General features: G+C 48.6%; 1 protein-coding gene across 2 annotated transcripts in view; it reads left to right on the top strand.

Moving 5' to 3' along the window:
- LOC309371822 (carboxyl-terminal PDZ ligand of neuronal nitric oxide synthase protein-like) overlaps positions 1-26,566 on the top strand; it is a 72,530-nt gene that overhangs the window by 25,928 nt on the left and 20,036 nt on the right. The window contains exons 2-10 of one of the 2 annotated variants that reach the window (XM_081914870.1): positions 627-698; positions 13,050-13,148; positions 13,941-13,999; positions 15,406-15,514; positions 16,685-16,826; positions 17,849-18,003; positions 18,989-19,156; positions 22,331-22,496; positions 24,622-24,774. In XM_081914870.1, coding sequence (XP_081770996.1) covers positions 627-698; positions 13,050-13,148; positions 13,941-13,999; positions 15,406-15,514; positions 16,685-16,826; positions 17,849-18,003; positions 18,989-19,156; positions 22,331-22,496; positions 24,622-24,774 — 1,123 coding nt within the window. Of the gene's footprint in view, positions 1-626; positions 699-13,049; positions 13,149-13,927; positions 14,000-15,405; positions 15,515-16,684; positions 16,827-17,848; positions 18,004-18,988; positions 19,157-22,330; positions 22,497-24,621; positions 24,775-26,566 lie in introns of those variants that run through there. The other variant, XM_081914871.1, reaches the window with a different exon arrangement.

The following is a 26,566-nucleotide window of genomic DNA, read 5'->3' as shown; positions in this document are numbered from 1 at the left end:
CAGGCTGAGGGAACCAGCGTTTGTCCGCAGACAGCTTTCCGGGTCGTGTGGCCAGCATGACTAAACCGCTTCTGGAGCAATGGGACATCGTTATGGAAACCAGAGCACACAGAAACGCTGTTTACCTTCCCGCTGCAGCGGTACCTATTTATCTACTTGCACTGGTGTTCTTTCGAACTGTTAGGTTGGCAGGAGCTGCGATGGAGCAACGGGAGCTCACCCCGTCACTGGGAATTGAACCGCCAACTTTCCAATTGGCAAGCCCAAGAGGCTCCGTGGTTTAGACCACAGCGCCACCCGCGTCCCTAATGCAGGGTAAAGACACTCTCAACCCAATAAGGCCCCCTCGATGCATACAGAACAGAAGCAAAGTGAAGCCATGCAGATGTGAACAGTGTTTGTTGGGGGAGAGAGATTTAGGAAGCACTGAAAATGCAACCGCTGGAACGTGGCTTTTTGAACACATTTTCAGTAAGATGCAGGGCGTGGCACCCTATAATAACCTGGGTGCAGAGAGGAGCAGGAGAGCAGCTCAATATGGGATGCAGCTGCTCAGAGGGCTGGTTCTGAAGGAAAGTTTGACTCTTGCCTTGGTGTTGCCTAACTCTTCTCTCTTTTCCTTCTAGTATATTGGCAGCCTAGATGTACCCCGGCCAAACAGCAGGGTGGAGATTGTCACAGCCATGAGACGCATCAGGGTAAGCGGTGTCAATGCTTTGATTCCAGCACGCTTATAGATGTCTGCTGTATCCGAACAAGATTTGTGTGAACGAGAGAGAGATATCTTAATTCTAGATGGTCGGGAGAGGTAACGTGGGAATGCTGTGATTCTTATTAAGCCCCTTGTAGGCGGGTAAACGCGGTCCCTTCCTCAACGGCAGTGACTCATGTTCTGTTTCTGCTAATAATAATTTTAGCAACATGAATTTTTATAGCACTACCAGTGCACCTCGTTCTTTAGGAAGTAATAACAACAGGAGGAGGAAGGGTTCCTGCCCCAGAGAGCTTGCGATGTAAAATTCAACCCAGGAAGGCAGCTGCAGAAGAAAGATTGCGGGTTCAGTTCAGTTGTACCCTCACCTGAGTGCTAACCATTTCTGGCCTGAGAGCTCTAGTTACTCTTGGCCCATGGAAACAATTACTTTGCCTGCCCTGCCTCTCCCTCTCCCCCCTCACTGAATGTTTCTGGATTCTGTATTAGCTGATAACATGGAGTACGGTGGATTTCATCGATAACCTCATTCTAGAAACTTTGAATACAGTGTTTCCTTGGTTGTCAAACTTAACCCGTTCAAAAACCAAGGCATGGCTTCCGATTGGCTGCAGGATTGGCCAATCAGAAGCTGCGGAAGCCACGACAGACATTTGGCTTCCAAAAAACATTGCAAAGTGGAATACTTACTTCCAGGTTTGCAGTGTTCGGGAGCCGATTTGTTCAGGAGTCAAGCCGTTCGACAACCAAAGTACCACTGTAGTAAGGTAGATCAAAAAGATGGATAGAAAATCTTCCTTAGAAGAACATCTCCAGCCAGCATCTGACCTGTCGTGAGAAATTCCCCCGTATATTGAAATACCCAAGGTTGATTATTTGAAGTTTTCTTTCAAATTTGTGTTCCGCAGAGTGCATTGTTGGCTATCCAAGACCATTCCTGTTATTGAATTTGTATCTTTTCAGTTATGCTGAAACAATGTGTGTTTGAGCGGATTCCTTGCATGCAGATAATAAAGAACATATTTTGCTCATCCACACTTGCTTTTTCTGATTCGTTATCCTGCTCTCAAACATTGCTTCATCCTATAAGGGCGGTAGTTTGCCACCACCTCAGTTACGATGTGCCTTATTTGGGAAGGCAAAAAAACATGGTGGACGAGAACCTTCCGTGACAGCAGATAGTTCTTTGTAGGACATTATGCAGCGCGCAAGAGCCTGTTGAATTTGCCCCAGAAGGACCAGCGCTTCTTTGCTGCTCTCTGTGTCTGCATAGCGATGAGCGCAAGAACAGGAAATTCCTTGCCGCTGACCTGCGCAGACTCGTCCCAGAGGTCTCCAACCTCTGTTCCCCCATCTCTGCCCAGCCGTGTGCTAATGAAGCAGGAGAAAGCAGAGTAATGGAAATTCCTCACATTCCAGCCTTAATCTGCCGCTCTGGATTCCATCTCAAGCTTAGCAGACAAGGAGGGAGGGAGCTGCCTGCCAGACGTCTTGGAAGGGGGGGGGCAGCCTAGCTTTTCTGGGAATCGCAAGGCCAACATGACCCAGGCAAAGGTGTGGTGGAGCAGCAGTTGCCTTGTATTGAACCCGAAGAATGAGAGAAACCCTGGCAAGGAGTACAACTTCCAAGCACTTAGCTAAGAAGTGTTTAAAATGCAGGATAGGACCTGTTTTTTTCGGGGGGGTGTCAAAGCCCTAGGTCAATATAGCTGCTTCGGATTTTTTCGCTTTGCGTAATAGGTAAAGGAACCTCTGACGATTAGGTCCAGTCATGACCAACACTGGGGTTGCGGCGCTCATCTCGCTTTATTGGCTGAGGGAGCCGGCCCACAGCATGTGGCCAGCATGACTAAGCTGCTTCTGGAGAACCAGAGCAGCACACGGAAACGCCGTTTACCTTCCCACCGGAGCGGTACCTATTTATCTACTTGCACTGGTGTGCTTTCGAACTGCTAGGTTGGCAGGAGCAGGGACCGAGCAACGGGAGCTCACCCCGTTGTGGGGATTCGAACCGCCGACCTTCTGATCGGCAAGTCCTATGCTCTGTGGTTTAACCCACAGTGCCACTCGCATCCCTTGCGTAATAGATGTCCTTATGTTAAGACCGGTTGATGTTGCCATGATTGGTGGTATTTTTTTAGTGTTTTATCAACTGACCCTTATTATGGTCAGCGGGGGATGTAAGCATCGCTAGCATTTTCATCAATTTTTGAGACTTACTCTTTAAAGAGAGGGTTTAATTCATGAGAGAGACAACATCGATTTCAAAAAGGAGTGGGAACCATTTATAAACTACAGTGGACGCTTGGGTTGCGAACGTGATCCGTACGGGATGCACATTCGCAACCCGTAGCCGCACTTCTGTGCATGCGCGGGTTGCGATTCGGCGCTTCAGGGCATGCACAAAGCGCGATTTAGCGCTTCTGCGCATGCACGGCCGCTGAAACCCGGGAGTAACCCGTTCCGATACTTCTGGGTTTTGGCGGGTGCGTAACCCAAAAAAACGCAAGCTGAAGCTGCTGTATGACTGTATATAAAAAGATAGTATAAAGATTTGGACTCATTGGCAGGTTTTGACTAAACTTTCACAATTATATCAGAGGTAAAACCAGCAGGGTATAGAATTTGTTTAATAAATTAATACGGAAATACGTGGGAAGACAAACTGGGGAGGGGGGGAGAAATATGGATATATAAATTGTTTGATTAAGATTTGTGGAAAATTTGTTCTTACAATTTGAAAATTTAATAAAAATTATTAAAAATAAAGAGAGGGTTGAATTCCCCAATGTATATCCTATAGAGAAGAGCAGGGCAGACTTCAGCACATTAGTTCCTGCAACATCCCTGCCCGACCCCATCCCACGGCTGCCAGGAATTTCGGGAGCACCCTGTTCCCTCCGTCTGGCTCTCCTGGAGAAACCACCTAGGCAGAACAGAGAGACAGCGGCTGGATGGTGACCTTTGTAAACGCAGAAGGAAGGCTAGCCACCCAGTTGCTTCTACTCATTTTAGAAGGCGCAGCTGTCTACCTTTTCCCTGCTCCTGCCAGGCGCACCTCCATGCTTAAAAGCTCCCTGTCTGAGCATTGCTGCCGCCGCTGCCGCAACTGCTGCTGTTACCCCCTGAACTTTCTCCACGAAAACCTGCTCTTTAGCGCTCCATCGGAGCAAACGTCAACTTGTGTTTCAATCGGATTGCTGTTGGCTCCGATGGAGCTTTAAAGAGCGTGTTTCTGTGGGGAAAGCCCCAGAGCCAGAAAGGACAAGCGGAAGAAATTGTGCGGTATAGGGAACCGAGAGGAGCCCTTGGTGGCCCAGAGATGGAAGGAAGATAAAGTCCCTACCTGAGAAGAATGGCAGATGAAGCTGATGGATTATGGCGAAATGGCTAAAATGACTGGAAGAACCAGAAATCGGGAAGACCAAAATTTTCATAAGGAACGGGGGAAATTATAATTTATCTTAAGAACCATTGTAAACAGCTAAAACCATTGGTAGGATTGGAATGACACTTGTAGTTTAATGGTGAATTTTGGACATAACGGAGATGTAAAAGATTTGGATTAGCATAAAAGATGCAGGAGGAGATGATTAACAATACGTTTCTGAGCACAATTCAAAGTGTTGCTGCTGACCTTTAAAGCCCTAAATGGCCTCGGTCCTGTATACCTGAAGGAGTGTCTCCACCCCCCATTGTTCATCCCAGACACTGAGGTCCAGCTCCGAGGGCCTTTTGGTGGTTCCCTCACTGCAAGAAGTGAGGTTACAGGGAACCAGGCAGAGGGCCTTCTCGGTAGTGGCGCCCGCCCTGTGGAACGCCCTCCCATCAGATGTCATATAAACAACTATTTGACTTTTAAAAGACAACTGTTTAGGGAAGTTCCCTGTTTAGGGAAGTTTTTAATGTCTGACGCTGTATTGTTTTAATATTCAATTGGAAGCCGCCCAGAGTGGCTGGAGAAACCCAGCCAGATGGGCGGGGTATAAATAATAAATAATAACTAATTGTTACTGTTATTATTGTATGTTGGGTATGTATGTTATTATTGTATGTTGGGTATTGTTATTGTTATTATTGTATGTTAGGTATTTAATCTGAAAGACAAAATAAATTATTATTATTATTATTATTATTATTAATAATAATAATAATAATAATAATACAGCGGTACCTCGGGTTACATACGCTTCAGGTTACAGACTCTTCTAACCCAGAAATAGTACCTCGGATTAACAACTTTGCTTCAGGATGAGAACAGAAATCACGCGGTGGTGGCAGCGGGAGGCCCCATTAGCTAAGGTGGTGCCTCAGGTTAAGAACAGCTTCAGGTTAAGAACGGACCTCCAGAATGAATTAAGTATTTAACCCGAGGTACCACTGTAATAATAATAATAAAGAGGAGCCCTTCATGGCTGTGGCGCAAGAGTTTGCTCTGCCATTGGCTGCTTGCAGTCCAGGGCCATTCAGGAGAGCCTTCTTTGCGGAGAGATCTCCGGAAGAAAGCCCGGGTTCTGGTGGCGCTTCTTTCCCTGGGGAGGTCAGGTGATGGTTGGAGACCTTCCCGATTTTCTCCTTCCATGGATTTGCTCTCCGATATGCCACCGACCCCCCCTTCCCGGCCACTTCTTGTTTCTCTCTCCTCCCATGGTAACGAATTGCAGCCCCCTTCAGAGGAGTGTGGTAGCCTCTGGCTTTTGTCAGGAATGCCTGGAATTGCTGTTGCATGTGGTCATTTTTCACCTTAGGCCTTTCCTAATCTGCAGACAAGAGGCTGGATAGAATGTGCTGAGTTTTAATATATTTTCCGGACCGACTAGAGTTTAATTTGCAGAAACCCACCCCCCATATTCTATCAAAACAGTGTCGGGAAATCCAGTTCGCTTATGCCAATGCGACTTTTAGTCTAGCTCCTCAATTTTTATTTTTATTTTGTGAATTTAAAGTTTAAGGTGTAAATTCCACATATAATTCTTGGTCATTATCGCAAACCATCCAATTCAGTTTCTCTAATCCTACACAATTACAAATTTCAGATTATAATGCTTAAAAAAAGAAAGAAAGGACCAGACCCGCCTCAAAGAGCTAAATGCGACAGCAACATGCAAGTGTGTGCGAACGAGAATAACTATAAATATCTGTCTTCCCATAAGGGGAAGCGCACTTGGCCCAGGGTTCCTGATCGTATGGAGGAGCCCCTTGTGTGTTTTCACTAGCACTGAAAAGTGATTTCAAAGATGCACTTCGTGCGAACAGATGGCACGTCCAAGACATTATTGCCAGCAGCAAACAACAACAACAACAATAATCTATTATTTGTACCCCGCCCATCTGGCTGTGTTTTCCCCAGCCACTCTAGGCTTCCAACAAAGATTAAAAATACAATGGTAGCTCGGGTTACATACGCTTCAGGTTACATACGCCTCAGGTTACAGACTCTGCTAACCCAGATATAGTACCTCAGGTTAAGAACTTTGCTTCAGAATGAGAACAGAAATTGTGCAGCGGCAGCAGGAGGCCCCATTAGCTAAAGTGGTGCTTCAGGTTAAGAACACTTTCAGGTTAAGAACAGACCTCCAGAACGAATTAAGTTCTTAACCCAAGGTACCACTGTACATTAAAATGTCACACATTAAAACCTTCCCTAAACAGGGCTGCCTTCAGATGTTTTCTAAATGTCAGGTAGTTGTTTATTCCCTTGACATCTCATGGAAGGGTGTTCCACCTGGTCGGTGCCACTACCAAGAAGGCCCTCTGCTTGGTTCCCTGTAGCTTTGCTTTTCGTAGTGAGGGAACCGCCAGAAGGTCCTCAGCGCTGGACCTAGGTATCTGGGCAGAACGATGGGGATGGAGACGCTTCTTCAGGTATTCTGGGCTGAGAGCGTTTAAGGCTTTAAAGGTCAGGACCAACACTTTGAATTGTGCTCAGAAACATACTGGGAGCCAATGTAGATCTTTTAGGACTGGTGTCATATGGTCTCGGTAGCCGCTCCCAGTCACCAGTCTAGCTGCCAAATTCTGGATTAGTTGTAGTTTCCGGGTAACCTTCAAAGGTAGTCCCATACAGAACACATTGCAGTAGTCCAAGCGGGAGATAACCAGAGCATGTACCACTCTGGTGAGACAGTCTTCGGGCAGGGAGGGTCTCATCCTGTGTACCAGATGATGCTGGTAGACAGCTACCCTGGACACAGAATTGACCTGCTCCTCCATGGACAGCTGTGAGTCCAAAATGACTCCCAGGTTATGCACCTGGTCTTTCAGGGGCACAGTTACCCCATTCAGGACCAGGGAGTCCCCCACACCAGCCCGCCCCCTGTCCCCCAAGAACAGTACTTCTGTCTTGTCAGGATTCAACCTCAATCCATTAGCCACCATCCATCCTCCAGCCGCCTCCAGGCACTCACACAAGACTTTCACTGGTTCCTGCTCTCTCCTCATGCTCCCAGTGAACTTTTTCCTTTTCTTTCTTTGAGGGCGCATGTGATCTAGAACTGATGAGGGACCTTCTCCATGGGGAAATATAGGAAAATGGCGAGCGGTTTGTCACCCTGCCCCCCCCCCCAAAAATACTCCTGGCGGGAACAAATGGTTCTGCGAACCCTAGAATTACTTCGCCAGCATCTCTGCTTTGCTCTCCCAGGCGGGTAAGGCTGGCAAAGATCCAGCCATGGGCCTAAAGAAATTGGCTACCCACGTTTCTCACGAGGGAAAAAGAAATCAGAAATAGGCTGGGGAAATCTGCATTGTCTTCCATTTTTGTGGCCATTTTAAGCCGCACAAACCTAGGTTAGATATAAAACCCCCTGGGCACCTCAGCTGTTCTCCACAAGCCACTATCCTAATACAGTGGTACCTCAGGTTAGATACGCTTCAGGTTACATACGCTTCAGGTTACAGACTCTGCTAACCCAGAAATAGCGCTTCAGGTTAAGAACTTTGCTTCAGGATGAGAACAGAAATCGTGCTCTGGCGGCACGGCGGCAGCAGGAGTGATGCTTCAGGTTGAGAACAGTTTCAGGTTAAGTACTTAACCTGAGGTACCACTGTAGATGCATTCTCTGTGGAGAGATTCACATGGTTTCACATCCCAAAAGTGTTCAGTAAAGAGGCTGGAAGATTATCCACTCAACTCAGTGAAAACTGATTTGGGGGAAAGGACTCTAGGAATGGCATAATTTATTCCTGAGCGGCCCGTTTTATCTTTCGTCTGTCCTATCCCAAGGGACGCAGGTGGCGCTGTGGGTTAAACCATAGAGCCTAGGACTTGCCGATCAGAAGGTTGGCGGTTCAAATCCCCGTGACGGGGTGAGCTCCCGTTGCTCGGTCCCTGCTCCTGCCAACCTCGCAGTTCGAAAGCACAATGTACAAGTAGATAAATAGGTACCACTCCGGCGGGAAGGTAAACGGCGTTTCCGTGCGTTGTTCTGGTTTGCCAGAAGTGGCTTAGTCATGCTGGCGACATGACCCTGAAGCTGTACGCCGGCTCCCTCGGCCAGTAAAGCAAGATGAGCGCCGCAACCCCAGAGTCGGCCACGACTGGACCTAATGGTCAGGGGTCCCTTTACTTTTATCCCAAGTGTTACACCTCATACCTTGGTAAATTTCCCCTTTTTGAACTCCCAAGGGCTTTGAAGCCTGGAGGATGTTAGATGGGAAGATCTTGTTGTTCTGTGCATTTGAACCCCTGGATGCAAGGATTTAAATATTTATCAGGATCCTGAATAGCTGACGCCCAAGCATACTTTTGTACCTTTTTGCTGTTTATATTTCTTTACTCCCCTTCCAACTCTTGCCTCTTCTGGAGGACAAAAAGGTTGCCTCCATTTTGTGACACGTTTGGTTGGTCCTAATAAAATATATTATGCTTCTGTGGATTATTTCTGCCCCCCTTATGGGTCAGTGTGGCTCCCTTTGCTCATTGCTCCTGCTTTGTGGCTTTTAGATGTTCTGAGAACTTGATTTAGGGCCCCTGTCTTCCCCCACAGCCTGATTTTGGATGGCAAAAGGGTAGAGTTTCTGCTTTTTTAAATAGCCTCTGTGGGAAATAAAGGAGATGCTAAAGACAAAGGTCAGTTTGGAGAGGTTGTGGGACTCTCATCCACTCCCCAGTCCCAAATTTTATATGAATATTATATAACCGCCCTGGATATGTGTATGAGTTTGTTTTGCTTGTGTAAACTATTGAGAGGTAGAAGCAGTGTGCATTAAACTGATGAATTCTGTCACATGTGACCTTTTGCAAACAGGATCTTCCTGATTCTATGATCTGATGTTGGCACCAGGCCTATGTCCTTCTGTGAGATTGTTGACAAGGAAATCCAGCTTTCTTTCACATTGCCATTCCCTGTTCCTGCCTCGAAATGATCGATATATGCCCCTCTCTTGGCGGTTTGCAAATGCAGAATTCTATGCTGGTTCCCTGCCTGGAGCAAGTCTGTCTGGATAAATAAGGGTCATGGAGATGACATGAAGCAGTTTCCCATGGCACAAGGCCCTTTAGGAGATAGTTACACTCGGACAAGTCTTTGTAAATGTGCTTCTCAGCAGCCCAATGGTCAGTTAAGGCCGGTATCTAGCTTGAGGACATGCCGGTGGCTAACCAAGCCAGAAAACAGAACTGCCGACTCAGGATTTAACCAGGAGGCATTCACATTTTTATTAAAGATAAGATACAACATTTAAGAGTTTGCATTGTGGTTACAGAAGTGGGTGGTTTTTACAAATGGTACAGATCTGTAACTAATAAAGAAAATAAAGGGCTACTTGAGCATTTGGGTGAGCCCATGGGAATGAAATGCAATGCAAAATAAACTTCAGATAAAACAAAAGCTATGCAGTTTGCAAAGCTGGCATTACAAATATAGGAAGCAAGCTGCGAACTGAACCCCGTCCGTCGTTGATTAAATAATTTGCTCTACTTGGTCCAAAGTGCAGAAATGTAGTAGGGAGAATAATTCTCAGTCTGTGCTGCTGTCTGGCTTTTTATACTTCTGTTCTGGTTAAAGGAAGAGCTGTCATGGTTGGATGATGCTTCCATCACCAATGGAGGAGCTACCTCCAGCTATTGCAATGGCCCTTACGTTTCCTGATAGGGATGTCTCACCCCTGACTTTGTACTGTGTGTTTGGACCTTCCCAACACCTGGGTATCTTGACTGATTCACACGTCCTTCCTTGGCACCATCTTCTGTCATGGTTCTGACAGCATGAAATAATCTGCGTCTCATCTGCAGTATTGCTATTCCTTAAGAACTGTTGTTGTTGTTGTTTAGTCTTCTAGTTGTGTCCGACTCTTCGTGACACCATGGACCAGAGCACGTCAGGCACTCCTGTCTTCCACTGCCTCCTGCAGTTTGGTCAAACTCATGCCGGTAGCTTCAAGAACACTATCCAACCATCTCATCCTCTGTCGTCCCCTTCTCCTTGTGCCCTCCATCTTTCCCAACATCAGGGTCTTTTCCAGGGAGTCTTCTCTTCTCATGAGGTGGCCAAAGTATTGGAGCCTCAGCTTCAGGATCTGTCCTTCCAGTGAGCACTCAGGGCTGATTTCCTTAAGAATGGATAGGTTTGATCTTCTTGCAGTCCATGGGACTCTCAAGAGTCTCCTCCAGCACCATAATTCAAAAGCATCAATTCTTCGGCGATCAGCCTTCTTTATGGACTGATGTACACCAAGGAAAAAAGGTTTCCTATTGCTAAGCAAGGACCCTCTCCCCATAAGTGACAGAGACTGCTCAGGGCTCAACCACACTAACCTTCGCTCTGCACAGCTCTGGGCAAAGGGCAAGGGCTTTCCAGGTCTGTGTTTGAGTCCTTCCTTCCTTCCTTCCTTCCTTCCTTCCTTCCTTCCTTCCTTCCTTCCTTCCTTCCTTCCTTCCTTTTTGCCCCAGTGCTCTCCCTTTAAAATACTGCTCTTTACTGCAGAATCGGAACAAATGGCAATCTGCAGACAACTCAAATTGCTCCAATTCAGTAGTAAATGTTGGGTTTTCCTGAAAAAAGCACCGGGGGGGGGACACCAAAAAACAACTAGTGTTAAAACATGGACTGGAGAAGCATGAGCCTGTGGCTAGAAAGGCTAAGTATGGATGAGCCCTTAGTCTTCAGCAGGTCTTTCTCAGCAGCTGTGAATCATGTACGAAAACAATCCTTGCTTTATTCTCCTGTATAAAACAGTTATTGTAAAGCAGCTTGTGCAATAATTTTCCATCAGAGGCTCGGATTTCACTCTGGACCTGAAGGTGCATAGAGGCTCTGTCACACAATCTGAGATCTTGATGCAGAGAACATACTGAAGTCTTAAAATCTTTCAGGGGTCACCTGTGACTCAGGGGATCATACCTCCAGAGGATGTCTCAGGATCCTGAATGAAACTACAGTGGGACCTCGGTTTACTAACTTAATCCGTTCTGGAAGTCCGTTCTTAAACCAAAATCTGACCGTTCTTAAACCAAAAGCTTACCCTAATGAGGCCTCCAGCCTCCAGCCACTGGTGCCCTTCCAATGTTCGGCTTCCGTTCTTAGACCGAGGTAAAGTTCTCAAACAAGACACTATTTCTGGTTTTGCGGAGTTTGTAAACCAAATCATTCTTAAACCGGACTGATCTTAAACCGAGGTACCACTGTATTTGATGGTTTTAGGACGAAAGTAACCATACCTTGTCAGTCTTGTCCTGCCTTAGTTCATTCAGATGTCAAAGAGATAAACAACTATATGGCATTTAGAAGACATCTGAAGGCAGCCCTGTTTAGGGAAGTTTTTAACAACTAATGTTTTAATGTTTTTTTTACCTTCTGTAGGAAGCTGCCCAGAGTGGCTGGGGAAACTCAGCCAGATGGGCGGGGTAGAAATAATATATATTATTATTATTATTATTATTCCCATGGAGCTTGCTCTCAGGAATTCTGTGGAGGGCTGTACTTCATGACAAATGTGCCCCTGAGGCTTGTGCTTCATGTTAGTGCTGAGACAGCAAGTTTGTCCCATCATTCATTTGTACTTCTCTGTTTTGTACAAGTCAAAAGTGGCTCAGAAGCTAGGAAAGGGTATGTTCTATCCTATATGGTGGACCTGTAAAAGGGTAAAAGAGTGATGGGAAATAATTCATAATGAACTGAAAAAAATGTTTAAAAGCACCCCCCCACACCAAAAAACGAAACCAAACCCAGAGTCCTTTCTATTGGAGATAATTCAGACTGAAATTCCCAGGTGTCAAAAAAGGTCATTTATGTATGACACTACTGCGGCCTGTGTTTCGTTAGCCCAAAAATGGAAAACGAGTGAGGTTCCAACTAAAGAAGATAGGCAAATTAAACTGATGGAATATGCACAGCTTGCGGTCCTAACATATAGAATAAGAGAACAAGAAGAACATAGGTTCAAAGAAGATTGGAAAATGTTTGTTGAATATATGCAGGGAAATTGTGTATATTTGAAAACGTGGGCAGCATTAAGATAAATCCAGCAGTGTAAATAAGTTTTGGTAGGTGCAATAATAATAGAATACTGAATGGTTTAGTTTATGAAAAATATTCAGCTATTTATGTTGTGCAAAATGAACCATGGAAAGAGAGGAAGGGAAGTCGTTGATATTTTAAGGTTGTTTAAGTGAATATTAGGGACGTGGGTGGCACTGTGGGTTAAACCACAGAACCTAGGGCTTGCCAATCAGAAGGTCAGCGGTTCAAATCCCCGGGACGGGGTGAGCTCCCGTTGCTCGGTATCTGCTCCTGCCAACCTAGCAGTTCCAAAACACGTCAAGTGTGAGTAGATAAATAGGTACCACTCCGGCGGGAAGGTAAACGGCATTTCCGTGCGCTGCTCTGGTTTGCCAGAAGCGGCTTAGTCATGCTGGCCACATGACCCGGAAGCTGTATGTCGGCTCCCTCGGCCAATAAAGCGAGATGAGCGCCGCAAGCCCAGAGTCAGCCGCGACTGGACCTAATGGTCAGGGGTCCCCTTAACCTTTACTGTTAAGTGAATATTCTAAAATGTAAAACAGAAAGAAAAGGCCTCTTCCTCAACAGGCAGACAGCTGGCCAGGCCTGCGGAAGCTCCTTGCTGGGGTATCCCCTCCAAGCACATTGCATCTTCTGCTGACGCTGCCCTTGTCCGTGGCCCACCTGCCTGGCCCCCTTTATGAGGTTGCTTGCGCATACCAGGGTCCACAGAAAGTGCCCCTAGGAAACATGGTAGCTGTGACATGGGGGCTGCCTTGCGCATGAAATAAGCCTCTGCGGGTGGCAGGCCAAGGGGTGGATTCGTGTGCTTCACAAATAGCTTGGAGACGCTGCTGAGGGGGCCTTCCTTCCCATTGTGCTTTTGCTCCCCGCAGTACGAGTTCAAAGCCAAAAGTATAAAGAAGAAGAAGGTCACTCTCATGGTGTCCGTGGACGGCGTGAAGGTGCTGCTGAAGAAAAAGAAGAAGAAGAAGGTGAGCTCCCGATTTCCCGGGCTGCAATAAGCTCTGGGCCCCGTCTGTGCTATTCCTCCCTTAGACTGGATGGAAGGAGATTTTTGTGCAGGAAATCGTTGACTTTCATGAGGCGGCCACTGTCCTATCTGGCTCCGTGAGAGCCGACTCTTCCCCCCATATTTGCTCGGGACACTTTTCTGCTCAGCAGTTCAAATCCCCACAACGGGGTGAGCGCCCGTTGCTCAGTCCCTGCTCCTGCCAACCTAGCAGTTCAAAAGCACGCCAGTGCAAGTAGATAAATAGGTATCCCTCCGGCAGGAAAGTAAACGGTGTTTCCGTGTGCTGCTCTGGTTCGCCAGAAGCAGCTTAGTCATGCTGGCCACATGACCCCGAAGCTGTACGCCGGCTCCCTCAGCCAATAAAGCGAGATGAGCGCTGCAACCCCAGAGTCGGCCACGACTGGATCTAATGGTCAGGGGTCCCTTTACCTTTACCTTTACAGCTTACAGGCCTTGTTTGTCTATGCGTTCCTCTTACCTGAGTAGAACCTAAGCCTTGCCCATCAGCTGGCTACTGTGGGCCATATCCTGCTGCATTGGCTGCAGTTGCCTCTTCCTTCCTGGCAAAAGTCACCTGCAGCCAATGCAGAGTCAAATCTCATCCTGCCCGCCCTGTGGGTTGCAGGTGACATCAGCTGATGCCAGGTCACCTGAAGGATGATGGGTGCACAAACCCTTCCTTGTGAACTTTGTAATAACTCTGCCACTCAGTGAGGCATCTGTCTTGCTTATACGCAGCTCTCTTTTGCAGAAGAAAGAGTGGGATTGGGACGAGAGCAAACTGCTGGTGATGCACGACCCGATTTACAGGTGAGATCTCGAGAGCAGGGAAGGAGTGTCGGCTCGTAGCACACTTAACTTGGGTCGGTCGGTGTCTGGCCAAAGGAAATCTACAGTTGGACCTCTGGCCGCTGCTGGCAGATTAATAAAAGAGGAAGCAGTGCCTTTTCTGAGGAAGAAGGGAACACTGCAAACGAGGCACAAGGGGAGGATGGGCTCGGTCGCTTTAAAAGAAGGAAAAAAACCCCACACAAAATGGAAAAGGACATGGTCTTGCTTTTCACTATTCACAAGAGCCAGTTGATGCCCTTCAGGTTGACAGCAGGTGGACTTTTCTGGTTGAGAGGTCCTCTCACCACTCTGAGCGTTCCCACATGAAGCCTGGTGTCCTTCATTAGTGCCTGATGTCCTGTACGCAGAGGGACGCGGGTGGCGCTGTGGGCGACACCACTGAGCCTCTTGGGCTTGCCGATCGGAAGGTCAGCGGTTCGAATCCCTCCGATGGAGTGAGCTCCCATTTCTCTGTCCCAGCTCCCTCCAACCTAGCAGCTTGAAAGCACGCCGGTGCAAGTAGATAAATAGGTACCACTGTGGCGGGAAGGTAAACAGCATTTCTATGCGCTCTGGTTTCCGTCTTGGTGTTCTGTTGCGCCAGAAGCAGTTTAGTCCTGCTGGCCACGTGACCTTGAAAGCTGTCTGCGGACAAACTCCGGCTCCCTCGGCCTGAAAGCGAGATGAGTGCCGCAAGCCCATTGTTGCCTTTGACTGGACTTAACTGCCCAGGAGTCCTTTACTTTTACCTTTTTATCTTTATGCAGGTAAAGGTAAAGGGACCCCTGACCATTAGGTCCAGTCATGGCCAACTCTGGGGTTGCAGCATTCATCTCGCTTTATTGGCCAAGGGAGCCGGCGTACAGCTCCGGAGGTCATGTGGCCAGCATGACTAAGCCGCTTCTGGCGAACCAGATCAGCGCACGGAAACGCCGTTTACCTTCCCGCCGGAGTGGTACCTATTTATCTACTTGCACTTTGACGTGCTTTCAAACTGCTAGGTTGGCAGGAGCAGGGACCGAGCAACGGGAACTCACCCCGTCGTGGGGATTCGAACCGCCAACCTTCTGATTAGCAAGTCCTATGCTCTGTGGTTTAACCCACAGCGCCACCCGCATCCCTTCTTTATGCAGGGCCCACCCCAAATAACCATTCCAAGACAGGAGTTCCCTACTTGCCCATGTCCTGATTTTCCCTTGTGCCCGGGCGGGAAGCTGTTATCGGACTCCCACCCACAGCAACCAGTATGACCAGTGCCCAGGGGTGATGGGACTTGTGAATCCCACCACACCTGGAGGGCCACAGGCTCCCATCCCAGCCAAAGAGCATGGGAGCCTCTTTTGCACATCTTGGGCACGTGTACAATTACTGTGCCATTCTTGCAGGATATTCTACGTGTCCCACGATTCCCAGGACCTGAAGATCTTCAGCTACATTGCCAGGGATGGCTCCAGCAACGTCTTCCGCTGCAACGTCTTCAAGTCGAAGAAGAAGGTGAGCTCCAAGCTGGTCTGGTCTGGCCAGCAGCAGGCAAGCCTTGGGGTGGTGGCCTCTGAGTATCTTTCTTTGCGGGGCAGGATCATGGTGTAAATGTGGAGTTAGCACCTCTGGCAGAGCTTGCAGCTGGAGACACAGTGTGGAACCTGAGACCTACTTAGATGGGGATTGTGAGCAGGTTACAAGGAAGGCAATTTTCTCCCCCAGATTCAAGCTAGTATGAGAAAAGACCACCTCTGGTGCCAAAGGATTTTTCCTTTCTTCTACTCTTTCTTTCTGTTTTTACATGCTATGGTAGACTGAAACATCTGGAGGGGCCCCCTCGGGACTTAAGAATTGGCTTCCCATGGAGATTCAAAGAGGTGGAGGGAATGTTCTTTCATATGTGCGGGACTTGTAAAAGGGTAGAAGAGTATTGGGAAATGATCTATAAGAAATTGGGGAAAGAATTAAAAGTACTTTCTCCCAAAATACAGAGTCCTTTCTGTTGGGGATGATTCAGACTGAAATTCCCAGGTGTCAAAAAATGTTACTTCTGTATGTCACTACTGCGGCCCATGTTTCGTTAGCCCAAAAAAGTCCCAACCAAAGAAGAATGGGACTTAAGTTGACAGAATATGGGCAGATTGCAGACTTAACCTATAGAATAAGAGAACAAGAAAAACATACATTTAGAGAAGATTGGAGAACGTTTATTGAATCTATGGGAAATAATTGTGTACAGCTGAAAACCCTGGCAGCATTAAGATAAATTCAACAGTGTAAACAAGTTTTGATGGATGTAATAATGGAATACTGAATGGTTTAGTTTATTTAAAATATGCAGGGATTTGTTATATGCAAAATGAGCCATGGAAAGAGAAGAAAGGAAGTCACTGATATCTTAAGGATGTTTAATGAGTATTTTAAATTGTAAAATTTAATAAAAATTATATTAAAAAGAGAGAGAGAGGATGGGGGAGCTGGGGGCAGTTACTTGGGCACAAATGCCTTGCCTGGACTGCTTGAATGGTCAGGATCCTGTGCGGTGCTACCCCCGGTTGGAGTTGCATCCTTGGGTTTCTCTCCAGTTGCATCAGGGCAGAGGTGGCAGGAGGCTCTTGATTTGGCAAAGGGTCCGTTGTTCTTTGTGTCCCAGGAAGAACCTCTTTCCTTGCCTCTCTGCAGAGTCAGGCCATGCGCATTGTCCGAACTGTGGGGCAAGCGTTTGAGGTCTGCCACAAGCTGAGCCTGCAGCACACTCACCAGAACGCGGACGGCCAAGAGGACAGCCAGAGCGAGAAGGGCAGAGAAGACCCGGAGGCGCCAGGTGCGTGGGCGAGGGCTAAGAGGCTGCTGCTGGCCTCCTCAGTCTGGATGTTCCTCCTCCTCGGACTAAGCCCTGAAGAGAATCACTCTCTTCTCAGAGCAACAGGCCTGGCAGAAACCACCAGGAGTTGTGTGGATCTGTCATAGATGCTTCAGTTGAGATTCCTGGAAGGGTCCCTTTTCCAACGCCACAGTTCTGTGACTCTACGATTCCATAACCACCCCTGGGTCCTCCGTCCTCATAGTGTCAGCCTGCAGCAACGTGACGAGTGGGACTGGGACAAGAGCAAAGTTTGAGAAACTCCCTCTGACGCCGAGTTGAGAGGGTGTACAGAGCAAAAATCTGGCTCCATTCTGTCAGGGACTGGGCAGAGGAGGAATGATGGAGACGGCCTCCCCGGCCTGACCCTTCCAGAGAAGAAGAAGGCAGTTCAGAATTACAACAGGGGTTTGAGGGAGGTCACAGGTCAGGGGAAGATGAGTGGGAAAGTTGGGAAATAACGGGAGAGGAGGAAGAAGAAGAAGCACCAAAGGGGCGTCAGTTGATGGACTCAGTGTCTTTAGAAAGCATTCCAGACCACCCTCTCCCAGAACCTGGCGAGCCTTGAAAGTAGGAGAGCAAAGAGCTCAAAGGCAGAGGGCACATAGCAGCACCCGTAGCTGTGACACATGAGAGAAGAATGGGGGTGGACACTCACTCGGGGCAACACCATAATTCCAAGAGGCTATATTCCCAAGCCTCTCTCTGTGAATATTGAATAAAAAGCAGTTGGTAAGAACTTTCCCTTGCCTTATCCGTTCCTGGCGTCCTGCCACGGGGGGTGGATCCTCTGCCGCCTGACACAATTCCCTCACCCACCCACTGCCTGCCCCTTGGCATGGAGGCCACACGGGGCCTCCACCAGCCCCCTTGACCCTTAGAGGAGAAGCTTGCGGACTTCCTTCCATTTTCTACCAAGAGTTTTTGGGGATAATTCCCACCTCCACTACCATGCTCTCAAGGTACCCTTTGTTTTCTCCTAGCCTTGCCTGAAGCCGAGCCGGTTGTCGCCGCTGAGGAAACGGACATTGATGCCGTGGACTCTGGGCTGCCGGGGAGGCACCACCTGGAGTTCAACAGGGGAGTGACGGACCTTGATGCTGTCGGGGGAGAGCTGCCTGGCCTTCTTTGCACCAAGGTACGTTCATCTTGAGGGACACGGGTGGCGCTGTGGGTTAAACCACAGAGCCTAGGACTCGCCGATCAGAAGGTCGGCGGCTCGAATCCCTGCAACAGGGTGGGCTCCCGTTGCTCGGTCCCTGCTCCTGCCAACCTAGCAGTTTGAAAGCACGTCAAAGTGCAAGTAGATAAATAGGTACCACTCCGGCGGGAATGTCAACGACGTTTCCATGCGCTGCTCTGGTTCGCCAGAAGTGGCTTAGTCATGCTGGCCACGTGACCCAGAAGCTGTATGCCGGCTCCCTCGGTCAATAACGCGAGAGGAGCGCCGCAACCCCAGAGTTGGCCATGACTGGACCTAATGGTCAGGGGTCCCTTTACCTTTACATTCATCTTGGGGCGGGGGGGGGGGGGGACTTCAGCATACGAAAATCTGTTGCCTCCCATTCCGTAGAACCAGGAGTCTGCGAAAGAACAGGCTGCAGCCACAGCACAGGAGCAGAAGAAAGGCCTGCAGGGCAAATTTCCCAAGCCTTAGAGTCATCTTGGGGGGTGGGGAAAGATCCGCGTTTTCTGTGGATCTAATCTTGGGGGATGGGTTTGATCTTTCTTGCCTTAGATATGGCAAATCAAAGCAACTCCGTGGTGTTTTCCCCCAGTGGGACTAAGGTCCAGTGCCGAGGGCCTTCTGGCGGTTCCTTCGCTGTGAGAGGCCAAGTTACAAGGAACCAGGCAGAGGGCCTTCTCGGTAGTGGCACCCGCCCTGTGGAACGCCTTCCCACCAGATGTCAAAGAGAAAAACAACTACCAGACTTTTAGAAGACACCTGAAGGCAGCCCTGCTTAGGGAAGCTTTTAATGTTTAGTAGATGATTGTATCTTAATATTCTGTTGGAAGCCGCCCAGAGTAGCTGGTGAAACCCAGCCAGATGGGTGGGGTATAAATAATAAATTGTTGTTGTTGTTGTTGTTTCTGATTCCCTGCAGCTTGCTTGTCTTTTTCAGGGCTTGCTCCACAATGAGGACAACCTGACGGCCTCCCCCGAGATGCTGCTCCCGTCTTCTGCCCAGCTGTCTGAGCCAGGGACCCCTCTCTCTGCTCACCACCAAAGGCAGCTTTTGCAGCAGCTTTTGCAGCAGCAGACGCAGCAGACGCAAGTGGCCGTGGCGCAGGTTGTTATCTCTGTTCTGCGGGAGGGAAGAGCACAAGGGGATCCATGGGGCAGAGCCGGTGCATGAAATTCTCCTGTCCTAGAAATCACCAGATGCCTTAAAGGGCCAGTGGCTGGTGTCATGAGAGAGATGCCCTATTGGGTCCCTGTGACTCTGTGTGGTGTAGTGGTTAAGAGCGGTGGACTCGTAATCTGGTGAACCAGGTTCGCTTCCCCGCTCCTCCACATGCAGCTGCTGGGTGACCTTGGGCCAGTCACACTTCTCTGAAGTCTCTCAGCCCCACTCACCTCACAGAGTGTTTGTTGTGGGGGAGGAAGGGAAAGGAGAATGTTAGCTGCTTTGAGACTCCTTAGGGTAGTGATAAAGCGGGATATCAAATCCAAACTCTTCTTCTTCTTCTCATTCACTCTCCTGCGTTTGTTTTTTATTGCTCATTCAGTATTTCCACAGAATGTTGCTCAAGAGTCTGTTCCTCATTCCTAACTATTTTTAATTCTGCCTGCTATCCTGTTTTTAAAAAAACTTTGTTTATTCAAAATTAAAACAAAACATATGCAGAAACATATCATCCTGATTTCCCCGCCCCCATTTTTCCTCCCTCCCCCTTCCTCCCCCACAAAACCCACCCACCCCCACCCGCCATCTTCCCTCAGTTCCAGTCTTTGATTTCTCTAAAAAGGCTGTTTTCCTCATGTTACACAGCTGTATAGACCCTCAAACTATTTAGCTGATTATTATCAATAAAAAGATGGTGAATGTTTATTCAAAGCCAGCCAAGGAGTCCAGTTCGCTTTGTTGCGTCTTCAAATACTTTGTAAAGGGTTCCCATTCATCTTTAAAGTCACAGTTATCCTTGTCCCGTAGCTTATATGCCAGTTTTGCCAGTTCTGCATAGTCCATCGATTTTTCTTGCCATGATTCTTTAGGGGGTTTTGTATTATTATTATTACTCGTTCAGTGTTTCCACGGAATGTTGCTCAGGAGTCTGTTCCTCATTCCTAGCTATTTTTAAATCTGCCCGCTATCCCACCACGGCTTCCGACAGTTATCTTGGCTTTCAATATCACCAGAATACTGCTGTTCTGCCTCTTTGCCCCAGCTCATTCTCCCTCCGTTCAGTCTGGCACCTCCAACTGCTTATCCTGCCTAATTGGATGTCTCATCACAATTTCAAACTCAAGATCTTTTCTCCTAAGCCTTCCTCTGCTCAGTTACTCTCTGTATCCAGTAGCAACGGCCACGGCTTCCTCTGTTGTCCAGGCACCAAGCCTCGATTTCAGCTTTGAAAGCTCCCTCTCTCTGGCTCTTAGCATTGCTCAGTTCCCATCACGTTTCTCCTCCCTGTGACATGTTGTGAAAATCCACTTTTCCTGGGCGCATTTTCTACCCACTCTTTAGAAACTGGTGGTGCTGTGGGTTAAACCACAGAGCCTAGGACTCAGAAGGTCGGCGGTTCGAATCTCCGCAACGGGGTGAGCTCCTGTAGCTCGGTCCCTGTCCCTGCCAACCTAGCAGTTCGAAAGCAAATCAAAGTGCAAGTCGATAAATAGGTACCACTCCGGCGGGAAGGTAAACGGCGTTTCCGTGTGCTGCTCTGGTTCGCCAGAAGTGGCTTAGTCATGCTGGCCACATGACCCAGAAACTGTACGCCGTCTCCCTCGGCCAATAAAGCGAGATGAGCGCCGCAACCCCAGAGTCGGTCACGACTGGACCTAATGGTCAGGGGTCCCTTTACCTTTACTAACTGCATTCTCACACAGTTTGTCCCAGTTACCTTCACACTTCCTTCCCTCTGTTGGTTTCCCCCCTCTTTCAAAATATGTGTAAGGACCTGGCTTTCTTTGCCTCTGTTGCTCTGCAAAGTGTTAGATACATTTACAAGGAAGCTGACAATGCTTCAGTATATATCTTGCATCCCGGCTTTTTACAATGATACATGGTAGGTTTGTATTTGATCATTGATTAAATAATAATAATCGGTTGCTGTTAGATTTTTCATTTAGTTACACAGTGATTTATTACTTATGTCTGTTTCTGAAGCTAGCTTCTGTGACTGTAAGTAGGGCTATTTTTTGCATCATAGCCACAACAGTGATTACCTGATGTTTAGTCTTGATTCGTGAATTCTGAATACTTTGAGGCGATTAATTTTCGACAGGTCCTTTAGGGAATCACCAACTCCAGCAAAAGTTATTTGAAACAGAGCCATGCCTCCATTTTGTTCGTTTTTGTTTAATTTATATCACTTCTAAGCATTGTATACTTTATATACAATGGGAAAAGACATGCATCGGCCAAATACAATGTCGAAGACAACATTTTCCATAACAAAAAACCCAAACACTCATGTACATGAATTCAAGAAGGACCACCCTTCTGTCTGCTGCAGTTTATTTAACAATATGCTATAGAAGTAAGAAATGAGTTTTTTTCTCCCTTCCCATTCTATACAGTGATTGAATCTTCTTGCCATTTTTCATATTTATAGCAATTCTAGAGCTTGCGTGATTTATGCTATAATTGCACTTCCTCCTTTCCAGTTACACATCGCTGAATTAAAGAAAAGAATATGCTTCTTCCGTATTAAAATTAGCATGGCCTGAGAAGTGATCATCCCTATTTTATTTTTATTTCTTTGTAAACCCGAAACCAGTTTTTATCAATTTTGTTTCTGTCTCTGAGATAGGTTATTGTATTTTAGTGTTTTGTTGGATGCCGCCCAGAGTGGCTGGGGGGACCCAGCCAGATGGGCGGGGTATAAATAAATAAATTATTATTATTATTATTATTATTATTATTATTATTATTATGGCAAAGATGCTTGGCCTGAAGGCATGTTGCCAGGCGGTAGAAAATGTGGGTGTGCCCACATTGTACATAATGTATGTCCCCAAAATGTCCTCTTGGGGGGAGGGGGGAGTACTGTAAAAATAAGGCAGGAAGCCACGCCATTGGGTGCCTTCTCCACAAAACAATTTGCAATGTTTCAGGACCCCCCCCCCACCCCTTAAAATGCCCCCTCCCCAATTTGGGGAAACTGGCAGTTTTGTGACGGCCCCAGCAAGTGTGTTCCTACATGGGTGCAGAGTGTCTTCCGAGAAGATTTCCCTTTGCTTCCTTCCCTGCTTCCTCTGAGCATCTCACCTGAGTCTTCCTTTATCTCTGTTCCTGCAGGTGCACTTGCTGAAGGACCAGCTGGCAACAGAGGCCGCTGCCCGCCTTGAGGCCCAAGCCCGAGTGCACCAGCTCCTGCTGCAGAATAAGGACCTCTTGAACCATATTTCGCTTCTGGTGAAGCAGGTGCAAGAACTAGAGGCAAAGCTGTTGGGATCCAACCCCAGTAAGAGCTCCTCCTCCTTCATATTCCTCCTCCCTTGTCATTCTTCTGCTTCTCCTTAACGCTTAGAGCAAGCTTTTCATCTGACAGTTGCTCTTCCGCCTTTGTGCTTACGATCGCAGTGACGCTGTGAGCAGGGGCGGAGGAAGGGGGTGCGGCGGGGACAGGCTGCCTCGGGTGTCACCACTGGGGGGGTGACAAAATGCCAAATGGCACTCATCGTGGGGTCTGCAGCGCGCCTGAGCCACCCGTCTCTCCTGGGAGTGACGCAATGGCTTGGGCGCCCACGGGCTCCACTCTGCCCCAAACGGTCCGCCTGCCACCTCCCCCTCAGGTATAGGGCGGCTGAGTGGGAGGAGGCAGGCGGACTCTTCGGAGGCCCCACGGAGCGTCCTGCCCTGGCTTGCCCCACCCCATGGGTGGCTGGCCCCGTCCCTAGCATAGCTGTCAACCGTCCCTTATTTGGAGGGAAACTCCCTTATCCCAGCGCCGTTTCCCGCTGCTATCCTGGATTGATGATGTCCCTTAAATTTCCCGGGTTTCATGCTCGCCCGGCTCGGGAGGGAAGCAGTGGCTCAGGGTCCTCCCCCTCAAGAGAGAGAGTGCACGAGCTGCCACATCTCCGTCTCTCCCTTTTCCCCTTCAGGGGCGTGTCATGAGGAGACAGGTGGCGGAGGGCAGGCAGGCAGCCCCTCTCTTGCGAGACTTCCGCCGTGATGCCAAGGGAAGCCGGAGGCGGCCTGAGGGAGGAGGAAGAGGAGGAGATGGGGAGGGACGCAGAAGGGCGGCGCTTCAGCAGCCACTGAGGCGCCGCAACCGCCTCATGCCGGGCTCGTGGGCGAGAGTCTTTCTCCCTCCCTCTCTCTCGGGTAGACAGGGGCCAGTGGAACTCCTCGCGCCAGGACGACAGCAGCCCCGATGTGCAGAAGCTAAGCAAAATCCCTTATTTTGGCTGCTGGTCCCTTATTTTCAAGGCTGCTGGTCCTTTATTTTCAAATCTGTAAGTTGACAGCTATGGCCCCTAGGCGCAGGGCACATGCGCCACCCCAGGCGCCCAATCGGCTTACTCCGCCGCTGACTGTGAGGCAGGGATTTCCCTCGATCTGTTCATTAAAATATTTATATACTGTTTTCCCAATTGCTAAAAGCAGTTTGCAAGGCAATCAAAGCAAAACAAATCAGAATGCACCAGCAAAATCCCACAGGAATCCAACCTAAAGAAACATGTATTTTCAGCCCATATAAAATGAAAATGGGGGGGGGGGTTAGCTTGTACTGATAGAGGGAGTCTGTAAAGCACCAAGGAGGGTGGTGTTCTCAAATACTGACTGTCCGACTGACTTGACTTTCACAAGCCTCATTCTCACTAGCTCCCCAAAGGTGGCCATATTCTCTCCATTGGGTTTCAGGCTCTCACGCCATGGACCCAGCTGCATGCAATTTCCCTTGTGTTGGACAGTCTCCTCCACTTGGCTGCCCCAGTGCTCATCCCTAACCCTAGATCATTAATGAAGAAGTTAAGAAGCACAGGTCCCAACCATGATCCTCGGGGAAATTCCACTTTCTTCATCCCTCTGTAGGGAGAACTGTCACTTTCCCCCCTGCTCTCTATTTCCTGTTGCTTAGCCAGTTGCTGACCACAGGTGGCGCTATGGTCTAAACCACTCAGCCTCTTGGGCTTGCCGATCAGAAGGGCGGCGGTTCAAATCCCCACAACGGGGTGAGCTCCTGTTGCTCTGTCCCAGCTCCTGCCAACCTAGCAGTTTGAAAGCACGCCTGTGCAAGTAGATAAATTGGTACCTCTGCGGTGGGAAGGTAAGCGGTGTTTCCGTGCGCTCTGGTTTCCGTCACGGTGTCCTGTTATGCCAGAAGTGGTTTAGTCCTGCTGGCCACACGACCCAGAAAGCTGTCTGTGGACAAACGCCAGCTCCCTCGGCCTGAAAGTGAGATGAATGCTGCAACCCCATAGTCGCCTTTGACTGGACCTAACCATCCAGGGGTCCCTTTGCCTTTTTTTACCTGACATTTGCTGCCAGCCTAGAGGATCTCATGCCTGAGCCTCCCTCTCTCCCATCAGGCAGACTGGATACAGGGCCTGACGCTGCTTCTTCTCTCCTTTGTCTTTCAGGAGGCTCTCGGGATAGTTTGTTGGAAATCACCTTCCGCCCCGGCGGGCTGCCCGTTCTGTGTGACCCCAGCACCCCTCTGCCAGAAGACACTCACCCCCTCCAGCTCAACCCCAGCTTCTCCAACGCTGCCAGCTCTCTGGCCAGCCCCTTAGGTAGGAGTGACTGCCTGGCGAAGCTGGAATATTTCTGCTTCCTCCCTGGCGATGGCCCTCCCTTGGGCAGCTTGGAGCTCCTCAAGTTCCGTGAGTCGGGGATCGCCTCCGAGTTCGAGTCCAACGCGGACGACAGTGAGGAGTGGGACTCGTGGGGCCAGGAGGACTCGCTCCGCCTGTTCAGTGTCCTCGACAAGCAGGGCCTGGGAGATAGCTTGGATGAAGAGGTTGCTATTTAAGAGGAGGCAGAGATCTCAGGCCCGTGGCAAGCAACAGGGGAGGAGAGAGTGGGGGGCTCAGGCCTCCTTGCAAACAGGCCGGGGAAAGCCTGCTTCTCTGTTTTTCTGTGTCTTGGTACCTGAAAGTCAGGAGTAGGGTGGCGGTTTTCCTCCTGAAGGCAAGAGCCGCTATCCGGGGCGCCCAAAGGTCTCAGGAATTGTTTTCATTTATTTATATATGTATTTTAATGCCATATTGCACCACCAAAAAGGGATACTGGGTGCAAATGACAGCATCTTGAGGATCCTCATCTTTCTTTTAGAAAAGCTGAAAAGGTGTCAGCAGTTCCTGGTGAAACCTTTAAAAGCCAGCAGTGAGAGGTTACCAGTGTCCAGGTGTCTCTTCATAACACTCTCCCTCCCCAAAATACCTATTAGACGCTGGATAAATTATGCAAATTTAGCAAGGACCTTCAATTTGGCCTCCTTTGCATCATGCATACAGGTGGCAGAATTCAGAGGGGCCTTTTGTGTACCTAGTGGGTTAGATTCGGCTACTGAGTCGCATCCGCAAAAGCCCTGCAGAGGGATTTCCCCTCCTCCTCCCTTGCTGCCCCCCGTACTTAGGATAATCCCTAGTCAGCTTCCAGACAGGACCAATAGCCTTACGTTTCTGCAAACCTCTGAAACAATTCAATTATGACAGGTTGCCTGTGGTTAAATGATCGAACCTTGGTTGGAATTGGTATTAGAAGTGTGGGCCTGATAACTTCTCCTACAATTTTTGAATACCGTTGAAATTCTTGACACGGCAGCCTCAGTTCCAGAAGCTCAAATCGTCCTCTTTTGTCGTAACTCTGGCACCTTAGTCCCCTGAACGTATAACTGCAGGAACATAGGAGCGGGTTCCTTATGGAAGCAACTAAACAAAAGAGGCCTGTGTGTCTGAAAGCTCAGGCTGCCTCTGCGTTCGTCCCAAAAATCTCCTAGACGTGTCAGAGCTACAGTTGAACTTGGAACTGGGCACAAGAAAAGTTAGAATTTCTTTGTCTAAACTCAGAAAACGGCTCAGTTCTTTCTAAGCAAATTCCAAGTGTGCGGAATGGATGGGTGAGAGGCAGAGCAAAGACTACATATGTCCCTCTCTAGCTTGGATTTGAACCTGAGCCAGAGAAGAACTTTTTGGGGGGTTGCAATGCGTGTTTTGTATGGAGGCAAATGTTATACACTTTGCTGTATTTGTTCTCTGAGATGCACTCAGGCAATGCTTGGCATCATCGGTAGTTAAGCATTCCATTGGCTCCATGTTGTGATTGTCCTTTGGGAAGTAGCATCTCAGCCCTGGCCTTCCATTGGCCAGGTTGTTTTCCCCACGTGAGACATGGCCTCTCCTGCCCTGCTTTCTCTTTTGTGGATTTCTGAGGGATAGGGCGAGCGGCGTACTGCAAGCGAGAGGTCCAGATTTTTTAGTTTTAACTTAAGACACAAAAGAATCCTAAAGGAGCTTCTGTGTTCAGAATAGGTAAAGGTAAAGGGACCCCTGACCATTAGGTCCAGTCGTGGCCGACTCTGGG

This window comes from Podarcis melisellensis (genome assembly GCF_964234715.1).
Source record: "Podarcis melisellensis genome assembly, chromosome: 6".
In the NCBI taxonomy this organism is placed as follows: domain Eukaryota; kingdom Metazoa; phylum Chordata; class Lepidosauria; order Squamata; family Lacertidae; genus Podarcis; species Podarcis melisellensis.
This window is presented reverse-complemented; position numbering and strand designations above follow the sequence as displayed.